The sequence below is a fragment of the Trichechus manatus genome, unplaced genomic scaffold, assembly GCF_000243295.1.
Source record: "Trichechus manatus latirostris isolate Lorelei unplaced genomic scaffold, TriManLat1.0 scaffold00003, whole genome shotgun sequence".
Classification (NCBI taxonomy): domain Eukaryota; kingdom Metazoa; phylum Chordata; class Mammalia; order Sirenia; family Trichechidae; genus Trichechus; species Trichechus manatus.
In genome coordinates, this window is record NW_004443939.1 from 23725729 (window position 1) to 23737717 (window position 11989).

The 11989-nt window shown below is 36.5% G+C and overlaps 1 protein-coding gene across 1 annotated transcript in view; it reads right to left on the bottom strand.

Annotated features, from left to right (window-relative positions):
• SLC44A5 (solute carrier family 44 member 5) overlaps positions 1 to 11989 on the bottom strand; it is a 58193-nt gene that overhangs the window by 36448 nt on the left and 9756 nt on the right. The window contains exons 4-6 of the mRNA XM_023731121.1: positions 10203 to 10326; positions 8658 to 8741; positions 5135 to 5247 (exon numbers count right to left, since the gene is read on the bottom strand). Coding sequence (XP_023586889.1) covers positions 5135 to 5247; positions 8658 to 8741; positions 10203 to 10326 — 321 coding nt within the window. The remainder of the gene's footprint in view (positions 1 to 5134; positions 5248 to 8657; positions 8742 to 10202; positions 10327 to 11989) is intronic.

Below are 11989 nucleotides of genomic sequence, written 5' to 3' on the forward strand. Positions count from 1 at the left end.
TTGTTGTTGAGGTTTTGAAGTATTCCATAGATTTTAGAGATTAAAGCCTTGTTGACTATGTCATAGCCAAATTTTTTTCCTAGTCTGTAGATTCTCCTTTTACTCTTTTGGTGTGTTTTTTTGATGAGCGTAAGTATTTAATTTTTAGGAGCTCCCAGTTATCTAGTTTATCTTCTGGTATTTGTGCATTGCTAGTTATGGTTTATATTCTCTTTATGCCATGTATTAGTGCCCCTAGTGTTGTTCCTATTTTTCTTCCATGATTTTTATCATTTTAGGTTTTATATTTAGTTCTTTGATACATTTTTGAGTTAGTTTTTGTGTGTGGTGTGAGGTATGGGTCCTGTTTCATTTTTTTTTACAAATGGACATCCAGTTGTGCCAGCACCATTTGTTAAAAAGACTCTCTTTTCCCCATTTAATGGACCTTGATCCTTTGTAAAAGATCAGCTGACTATAGGTGGATGGATTTACATCTGGGTTCTCAATTCTGTTCCATTGGTCTATGTGTCTGTCATGGTACAAATACCAGGCTTTTTGACTGTTTGGGTGCATAGTAGGTTTGAAGGTCAGGTAGTATGAGGCCTTCTACTTTGTTCTTTTTCTTCAAAAATGCTTTGCTTATCCAGGGGCGCTATGCAAAAGTTTGAGGGTACACACCTAGGAGTGGAATTACTGGATCATATGGTAGGGAGTTGTTCAACTTCTGAGATAATGCAGAATTTTTCAAAGAGGTGTCCCAGTGTACTCACTCAAAAGCATGTATAAAAATTCTTATAGATTCACATCCTTCCCAATGTTTGGTATCAACAAGACTTGTTAATTTTTGCCGATATGGAAGGCATAAAATGGTATTACATTGTGGTTCTAATTTTCATTTCTCAGCTAACTGATGAGACTGAGCATCTTTTCCTATGCTTGTTTACCATTCTTATTTACTTTTCTGTGAACTGTCTGTTCATGCCATTTACCCATTCTTGTTGTTAGTTGCCATCGAGTCTCGATGGTAACCGCATGCGTGCAGAGTAAAACTGCTCCATAAGGCTTTCAAGGCTGTGATCTTTTGGAAGCACTTCTACGTGGGTTCAAACTGCCAGCCTTTGGGCTAGTAGTCTAGCACTTAACCATTTGCAGCACCCAGGGAGTCCTATTCTCACATTACTGGCAGTGTAATGTAGAACAGGAGCTTTCAATTAAGGCTGACAGGTTAGGAATCACAGCTTTGTACTTACTAGCTATATATTGTTGGCAAGTTATTTAATCACTCTGTCCCTCAGCTTTTTTCTCCTCATTTTCACTAGCTAACTCAACTGCTTCCTTCAAGTGTTTTGTTAGATCTCTTCTCCAATGGTTTACCTGATTAACACTACAATTTTCACCGCTCACCTTACCATGGCACTCTCAGTCCTCCCTTACCTGCTCTACTTTTTCTTTTTCCATAGAAACTATCACCTTCTAATATATCATTTACTTAGACTATAAGCATCAAGAGAGCAAGAACCTTTAATTGTGTGTTTACTGTTGTATCTCAAGATCCTACGTACGATGGTGCTGTCACTGTAGCTGCTCAATAGACATTTGTTGTATAAATCAACATATGAATAGAAAAAGATTTCTATTCTTTTACCCTCCATGGTATAATTACAGCACACTGTATCTGTGGATTCATGTTTTTCTCAGCCAATAACTTTCCAATATGGCTGACATAGGTTAGACGATTCTAAACTAGTCTCTCTCTCTTAACCACATGATCATATTTCTGTCTCCTTGTCATGGTCTACTGTATTTTGGATAATTACTTCAGATTCATCTTTCTGTTCATTAATTCTGTTTTTCTATTTAAGTTATTTTTATTTTTATCTCAATAATCATACCTTTTATTTTTAAAAGTTCTATTTGGTTCATCTTCATATTTTTTGTGACTCTTTTTAATTCTGTAAAAATTTTATACATGGCTATTTCACATTATATAGCTGTTATTTCCAATATCTGAATTTTTTGAAACTTCAGTCTGATGTTTATAGTTTCTATTGATTCTCATGTTTGACTATTGCTTTGTATCTTTGGTAATCTTTGATTGTGACTCATATTTTGTTGATTTTAATCTGTAGGAGCCTAGTAACCTAAATTAAGAGTGCTTTGATCTAGAGGGGATTTGCATTTGTTTTGTTGGGAGCCAAAATGCTACCAAACTGGGCCCACCTTAGGCATTTCCCAGGATCCTAGGCTTACTCCAAGAGTTTCACATCTGATCCCCTACTCTGCTGCTGGCTCAGGTCTTAGACTCCTGATTCCAGCATTGGTATAGGCAACCCAGCATTTCATATGTGCTTCCTGCTCATACCACTTGGATTTAAGCTCATGGCTTTAAAATATTTTTCCTTTTGGAGATATTTCCTGCAAACTCATCACAACAATACAACACAGCATGATGCAACACAGTACGATTTTATTCTTAATGCCGTTGTTTCGTAGCAAGAGGACCCTTCAGACTATTTAGTTCCCTCATATTAGTGGATGTGGAAGTCTCAGCAGTGTTTTCCAATTTATGTTTATTTTCCTTTTCCTTTTTCTCTTCTGCCGTAGATTATTTTAAAGCTGCATTCTCTTGTTTTAAAGTCCTCTTTCCTTAATAATAATACCGCACAAGAACAATAGATACTACTTACTGAACATTTACCTTGTGCAAGGCAGTTTTCTAAGTACTTTATGTACATTATTTTGTTCAAAACTCAGATTCTATTGTATAGATGAGGAAACTGTGAATTAGAGAGATTTCATACTTGCAGAGGATCACACAGTTAATATGTGATGAATCTGGGATTGCGCCTTACTCATTTTCCAAATCCATGCTTACAGCCTCAGTGTTATGTGGCCTCTCCTGTGTACCTCTTAACTTGTTCTGGTCAGTGAGAATTGTTCCACTGCTGACATGGGCACTTGATAACATATAGCCTGGCTTTTTCTTTGCTCCATATGACACTCTCACCTTGTTTTTTGCCCTAGTGCATGGCTGCTTTCATGGTTGGTTTCCTAGTGCCTATTATATGTAGAAAGTCAGCTGCCCAAGATAGTAGCAGAGGTCAGTTATATGCAGTCTTATTTACTTAGACTTCCCAACCTAGTTGCACATTTCTTCACCCAATGAATAGCTTCAAGCTTACTTGCCATACTATTAATTGCTGGGTCAGCACTACCCAGAGAGTACATAGCGGGCTAAATTTGATTGTTTTATCTGCACTTTTTATATATTGACCATCTTTCCTCCTTTTGACTTGCCAAGGTTGAAGCATAACTAATCTCAGATTTTTCTTGCTGCATCAGTTGGTGAAGTCAATAACAGACTTTACTGCCCTGCCTTCTTGAAGACAATAAAGGAGTGACTGAATCACATCCCAGACTCTCCAGTGGCAAAGGGCAGGGGTTACTTTGAGCTCCAAACAGGAACACAAAAACAAGACTTGTAAACAAAAAGCTTTCTTTTGGAGTTTCTGATTAAGGGACTGCAGTCTTTGTGTTTCTCCGTCAGATTGACCCACTTCTGATCTGTTACCTGGCTGTGCTCCAAGAGGAAGCCCAGGTGAGATTTTGAGGAGCTGCATAGCAGGAGCAGATAAGGAGTACCTGAGGAGACCTGAACTATTGCTTAGAAACTCATTCAGAATGAAGATGAGGACAGCAACAATAACGCAATACAAATGGATTGAGTGCTTCCTGTGTTTCAGGTATTGTAAGAGATTTATGTACACTATCCCATTTGATTGATCTCACAACTTTCTAATACGGAGATACCATTATTGTGCTGATGTTACAGATGAAGAAACTGGGTTTTACAATCATTAAGAAACTCTTCCACAGTTACTAGTTTTAAGTTATGCAGCTGGAATTAGAACCCAGGCTAACTACAGAACCTGGGAGTTTCAACAGCATACTTATGCAAATATGTGTAAATCCTTTTTCTTTGAGTGACAGAGAAAGAGGAGATTGTTACTTTTAGTTTCTGCTACCATAAAACCTGGTTGTCAATCCAAATAGTATTGTAGGGTAAATAATTCTTTTGAATAGAAACATCTCAAAAACTCATAGATTGACCCATATTTTTTTAGAAGATTGAAAGGAAACTGCCATAAGTGATATACTGTTCTATGGGAGGGAGTCCTTGGGTGGAGCAAACGGCTAACATGCTTGGCTGCTAACCCAAAGGTTGGAGGTTTGAGTCCACCCAGAGTTGTCTCAGAAGAAAGGCTTGGTAATCTACTTCCAAAAAATCAGCCATTAAAAACCCTATGGAGCACAATTCTACTCTGACACACATGGGATCGCCATGCGTTAGAATCAACTCAGTGGCAACTGGTTCCATGGGAGGGACTTGAATTCCTTCTTTTAGTATTTACATATATTGCTTTTTGGGGAATTGAGTTAGTGGTTAAATTTCAATCTCGAAATAAAGTAACTCTCCATCTAATAATTGTAGTTGAGAATACTTGCCTCTAGAGGGTGATGCCTCATTGTGGAATAGCCAAAAAAAACCCGTTGCCGTCAAGTCAATACTGACCCACAGAGACCCTATAGGACAGAGTAGAACTGCACCATAGAGTTTACAAGGAGCAGCTGGTGGATTTGAACTGCCAACCTTCTGGTTAGCAGCTGAGCTATTAACCACTTCATCACCAGGGCTTCCATTGTGGAGTACTGACCAATTATTAAAAGGTGTAACAGTACCTGGACTAAAAGTACTACCTGGGTTGAAAGAGAAAAATATGTCACATTTCTGTAACTATGCAGATCTGGCCTTTGATCAGAAAGAAAATTAAAGGAATTTAAAAAAAGCCTGAAGTGGTTTCATTGATCTAAAAGAGATTATTATTTCTTCTTAATACCCAGGAGGCATGACACCAAAAGCTGGTGTGGAAAAGAGTGGAACATTCTTACAGCATTTTTTTTTCAAGAAAAAGAAGAAAACAGTTATAGAGACAATGTATTAAAAATTATGTTTTCTCAATTTAACAAATTTTTTTTTTGTAAAAGTAAATTAAATCAACCACAAGTAAATGCTTTGTGGTAATGGCTAATGGCAACTGAAAGGAAAAAGATTATTCAGATATTTGACGATTTTAAGAGGGTTGATACCTACCATATCCTATAATTCCGAGCACACCCAGCATGAAGATCCAGAAGAGAAATCCAGCTGTGTACTTCAGGAGTATCAAAAACACCCAACTAAGGACCATGGCGATAATCAGGCCCCTAGAGGAAAAAGCCCACAAGAAAGACAGTGTTCAAGTGTGCTGAATATAACATAAAAACATCAAGATATCACTTTTTTCTATTCAAAATGATTCTCAGATTATTTTAACTTGACTACAGAAACATTTGTAGCTTTAAAAAATATAAAAACAATGGTTTCTATTCAGATTTTTGTGTTAGAGAGTGGGACCATCAGAGACTTTATAATAAAGGAGACATCACTGTGTATCTAGGTAAAATGAAGTCTAGTATCAATCATTGGTCAAGGAAAAACACAATTCCTCCAACCTACAATTTTGGACTATCTGCCACAGATGCCAATTTCTTTCTTTCTTCACACTTACCTAACCAAAATAATAGTAATAATAAAATAAAATAAAAAACAAAAACAAACCCATTGCTGTTGAGTCGATTCTGACTCATAATGACCCTATACGAGAGTAGAACTGCCCCATAGGGTTTCCAAGGCTGTAAATCTTTATGGAAGCAGACTGCTACATCTTTCTCCTGCAGAGTGGCTGACCTTTTGGTTAGCAGCCAAGGTCTTAACCACCGTGCCACCAGGGCTCCTTCACACCTACCTACTAGGTGATAAATTATGAAATATGTTCATAATGAATTTGTGCTGATCTATCTACCGGTGACTAATGAAAACCTTCTGCAAGATGACTGTCTGGAAGTAAGTGAAGGCAGGAAGACAAGAAAAATAACACAGTTCCTAAACCCATGATTTTATGCTCATTATCACTATGCTCTAATTAGCTGTAGTAGTTTGTGATGCCTGACAGCCACAAACCTCTATTTCAGGTCCCCGGTGATCTGTGGGTAAGGCTTCTGTGTCTCCTGGGCCAAGATGCTTTCTCAACCAATCAATAGCATGACTATTCTACTTCTGTTTTAATTTCTCCTGGTGTTTGTCTGGGCTCCTGAGAAGAGTCTTTTTTCCCCATATTCAGGTTAAGGTCATACTGGATTCTACTGATGTAATTTCCACAAAGAGAACTCACTAAGATTGGAAACTTGACTGACTTTTCTGTTAAGAACTGACACCTCTGGTGCTATTTGCAAGTTTCCAAGCATAGCAAGACAGAGACTGGTACGTTTATTGCGTTTATTGTCTCAGTGTTATCTTTTTTTATAATCTTAATAATTGCCATCACTGAATAGATGACAGCATAGATTGAAGTACCTCCTAAGATCATAGTCTTGCAGAGCCTATGCTTTTGATTTCAGAAGCCACTGCCTCTTAAAAATCGCAGCTACTTTAATGCTTAAATATTCGATATGTTTGAAGTGTTGTTCTATGGCACAGTCAAAGGGGAATACCCAAAAACATCAGAGATGAAAAAAAATCTTGTTTATTCTGTGTTTGAAATTCTTACAGAAACATTCTATTGACCCTGAAACTATTGCCCTGAGATAATCTTTGAACCCTAAATCAAAAATATCCCCTGCAGTCTTTTTAAAACCCAACAATAGCTGAGCTTAACTAGTAAAGAAGGTCTATCTTGAGCATTATACTCTTTTAAGGTCTATCTATCTGGGATCAAATTGAAAACAGTAACTCAAAGATTAGACAGGAACCTTAGGGGGCAGTGAGGTTATGTCAATGGGGGAGGAACAACTTGGAAAAGGAGGGCGAGAATGGTTGCACAGCTCAAGGAATATAATCAGTGTCACTGAAGTGTACATGCAGAAATTGTTGAATTGGTGTATGTTCTACTGTCTATATTCTCAACAACAACAACAAAGATAAAATAAATTACAAAAAAAGTCTAGTTGAATAAACTAAGTCCCACTAGAATGGTACTTTGACTTCATATTTATAAAATAGATAGGAGCAGAAGAGTTGAAAATAAAGGGTGGTGTTTATGTTCTAGCGGTATGAGTGGTGCCTGGGTGGAGAGGGTTTCAGTGTTCGTGTCATGGGAAAGCAGGGCAGGAGAGTCTATCATAATGTACACCTTTTCAGATAAGAGCAGAAAAAACAATATGAAGAAGAGAAATGGAAATTGTCCAGTGACTTTTGGGTCTGACCATAGTGGAACCAGTTTAACTATTGTCAAATATAGAATACACTATCCTCTATGAAGATATTTTTTAACTCTTAAAAGTAATTACTGTAATTGTTTAAGGTGAAGCATCAAAAAGAGTAAAATCTTACAAGACTATCTAGTTTTACACTTCTATGAACTACTCACTAGTACTTTACACACAATACCATTTAGCTTTAATAAACACCCTATGATTAAACATATCTGTCTTGCTCCCTTAGTGTTTTTATAACTGTTCTTTAAAGCCACATTTTCTGTGCACCTATTATGTTGCAGGTACCATATTAGGTATCAGGAAAATAAAGATGAATTAGACATAGTTACCATTGTAAAGAGTTCATTGTTCATTAGGAGGAAAAAGCCAAGTTGCTAAATAGAAGATAGGAATGTGTGTGTATGAATAGGTATGTATACACACACACACACAACAGATAAGAGGAACATAGAGAGAGAAGTAATTATTTGTATCTGAAGAAGTCAGGAAAGGTTCCATAAATGACACTAAAGCTGATTCTAAAGGATGAGGTGGAGTTGTCCAGAAGGACAAAGAAGGTTATGCCAGGTTACACAGTATAGGAATGGGTACATTGTCTGATGTGCTTAGAATATAAAGTTAATCATGGAACGTAGGTAGAGATGAGTCTAGGAAACTAAGTTAGGCCAGGTTATAAAGGGCCTTGTACATATTTGCAGAAGTTTTAACTTTATTCTTCGATCATTAGGGAACAATAGATGCTTTTAAGCACTAAAAGACAAAAGAGCCAGATAGTAATGACAGCCTTAGATATGTCATACACATTTACCTGGCCTAGTAGAGTGAGTGCGTTTTCCCTCATCTTTCCAGGAATGCAAATCTTGTGTCTGAAAATTTTTAATCTCCACTTCCCTTCATGTATTTTTTCAGCTCCTCACAACAATGACCTTGGAGGACGATCATAACAATCATTATGTGGAAGAGACGTGTTAAAAAATAAGAATGATCCTTAGGATGTCAAGGGAGGGGCAAACGAATAAAAGAGAACCAGAGGAATATCTGCCACGTTCATCTGAGATAAGAAGCACATGTACTACAGATACTGTCCCAAGAGGCTTGAAGTATATTTCTAAGAGTATTTTCATTAGTAATTTAATGAGCAAAATTAAAAATCTACATTCTTATAGCTTTCTGCTAACACTGGACATATTTACAAATACCTCTGCACCCGTCCTCACTCCATCTGAAAAGAAAATGGCAGGAACTGAAATCTGAGTCAACCCTGTTATTCACAAATAAGAACAAATAATTTGAAGAAAGACTTCTACAGATCTAAAATCAGAATGGGGTGGGAGAAGAAATACCTATGTATTTTCACTTACATGAGAATCCAAAACCAAGACGTTGAATAGTCTTCAAACACCTTCGTTCCAACTGACCTTGCTTTAAGGAGTCTATTAATACCACTGAATTCAAAGAAGAAAAAAATCAGTTATTTTTTTGACTACCATTACACAGAAATATTCTTACTATGATAAAAGGAATTTTGCAAGCTGCTATTCAAAGCATGTTTGTAGAAACCATCTGCCAGTAGTGATTCCTTTCCCAGCCACAAGGAAACATGAAATGTCACTTTGATAACCCTGCACAGGGGGCTACAAACGCACACAAAGAGAGCACGGTTCAAAAATGGTAAACAGCTCTTTTTCCAATGTATACAACATGGTCTCAATACTGCAGAAACTTCACTGTAAGAACAGAATTTAATGATCAGCTTTTAACTTTCAAAATCCATAGCATGAAGAATGAACATCATCCTTAATTCCCCTAATGCAGCATTTTTCAAAAAGTCCTTCCCTAATCCTCTGACAGCTCTGTAGCAGGAGGGTATGATGGGGCACATACAGAAAAGTGCACAAATGATTAGTGTCCAGTGTGATGAATTATCAAAGTGAACATACTGGTATAACTACAACCCACCCACGTCAACAAATAGAACATTGTCATCCCCTTCTCCCAGGTGCCTCAATTACACCTCCCCTTCCCTGTAAGTACCACTATCTTAACCTTTGTGATAATCTCCTAGTTTTCCTCTTAGTTTTATAACTTACATATGAATCATTGGACAATTTAATTTAGTTCTGTTTGTTTTTGAATTTTATCAATGGATTCATATTGTATTATTATTTTGTGATTTCTTTCACAGTTTTATATTTGTGAAATACATCCATGTTGCTATTATATTTTAAACATGCAGGAACTGTGCTATTCTACCTAGACTGCTAGTTTTTCAAGAAAGAGAAATACATTTTTAAAATATCTTCATTTTTTATTTTTAATTCAACAACTAATTATGCAATGATACTCTGTGTGTTTATTGGGAAAAAAACACTTCCCAATAATGTGTAGCACCATGGTGTGCACAGCCAAGAGAAATGGTAAATTTTCAGCACTGCATTTAGAACCTAGAAATTTGGTACAGCATCGAAACAGCATTGTCGTGACTGTGTCTCCTTTTTTAACCCTACACCCACTTTCACAACATCTAGCAGTTTCATTATTTCAGTCATTTAAAAACCATGCTGCTTTAAAAACTATGTTTTTTTATTATTATGTTCATTCTCAAAGTAAATTATATAAAGGTTTTTCAGTGTTTCCTGATGTCGTATTTCTACACTTGTTGATAACAAAAAATTTAACCATTTTGAAAAACACTGGGTGCTACGCATTATTCCTTCTAATTCATTCTGGTTTCTCCTTCTTTACTTGCTTAATACACATATACCAAATTCTCCAACCCACAGTAACATGTACATTTCATTATAATATATAACTCTTCTCCAATAACCCTTAACCTAATGGGAGCTTTAGTCATGGGTAGATAAGGGATGCATCAAAACCGAGAATGGAAATGTAAACAAACATACTTTGCAGCTGCCCTGAGTTCCATAACATTTCTTGTCTTTCCACTTCCATCCTCGAACGTTGTCTTATTTCCCACTGTCAAAGTGCCGCTGTCAGTGGAGAAGGCAGGGAAACATCTCTGGAGAACTGTAAAAATAATTAAAATTATGGTAATCACATTTTTTACTTCTTCCTTCATGATGTCCTTTCTATTCTTACACTGTCTGTTATTTATAATCAAATTCTTGCTATACACAGTGTGTAAATTGCTCTGTACAGATAGTTAATTGCCTATTACTTGATGATCTGAAGATTTTCTGATGGTCCTAAGACTGAAACAGAAAGCAAATATGATCACAATCTGCAGCTACATTCTAAACTTGTTGATTTTATAAATGATATGTTCATCAAGTAATCATACATAAGAAGCACAGCACAGGTTTTAAAATAGTAACACTGATACCTATCACTCATAGTAAATATATTTTAACAAAAAGCAAACTTTTGCTTGTATGACAGATGAGCTTAGTTCTGTTATTAAAAAAAAAATCTTAGATCCTCCTTGAGTAAAACCTTGAAAGCTGGAGATTGTTATTGTAGTTATCTAGTGCTGCTGCAATAGAAATAACCACAAGTGGATGGCTTTAACAAACAGAAGTTTATTCTCTCACAGTCTAGTAGGCTAGAAGTCCAAATTCAGGGTGCTAGCTCCAGGGGAAGGCTTTCTCTCCCTGCTGGCTCTGGGGGAAGTTCCTTGTCATCAAATTTTCCCCTGGTCTGGGAGCTTCTCCGTGAAGTGACCCTGGGTCCAAGGGACAAGCTCTGCTCCCAGCACTACTTTCCTGGTGGTATGAGGTTCCCCTGTCTCTCTGCTCACGTCTCTTTTTTATATCTCAAAAGAGATTGGCTTAAAACACAATCTAATCTTGTAGATGGAGTCCTGGCTCATTAACATAACTGCCACTAATCCCATCTCATTAACATCATAGAGATAGGATTTACAACACAAAGGAAAATCATAGCAGATGACAAAATGGTGGACAATCACACATTACTGGGAATCATGGCCTAGCCAAATTGATTGATACAAATATTTTTGGGAGACACAATTCAATCCATGACAGTGAATGATTCCTTGGGAAATAAGAACCAGCTCAAAATGTAGGCTACTAAGACAACTAAATTGTTGTTTGTAAAGTCTTAAGAATTTGTCTCTCTTGCAGCTTTTTCATTTTTATGTGATTTTTTTTTTTTGGGCGGGCTGGAAATGGAAATTGTGAAGTTAACAAAAGAAGCCCACAGTTTGTAGACTAACATAATTTCTGAAAAGAATTAACTATGTTCAATCTTCTGTGCACTTATTTTGGTTACGTAGAATCTTTTCCTCTTTACTGTTTTACTAAAAATATTTTTTAAACCCAATTTTAAATAAAGAGGTAAGGGAAATAAGAAAAGGACCTTTACATGTTTTTTTTACAGGAAACATCACAGATCTGCTTGGGTTCATATGAAGTTTAAACCTGAAAATATCAAAGTGTTTGATATAGAAAAGAAGAAATATGTCTTTATAAAGCCTTTCCTGACTATTCTGGCTTGAAAGATTCTCTTGTCCACCCACCTCAGCTTCTGTTGCACTCACAACATGTATGAGTCCTTTAATCCCTATTATTCTCTTGATGTTTCCTTCCCTTCTCTGCCAAGTTTCTTTTTTCTTTTTTTTTATTGTACTTCAGGTGAAGGCTTACAGAACAAATAGTTTCTCATGAAACAGTAGTACACATATTGTTTTATGACATTGGTTAACAACCCC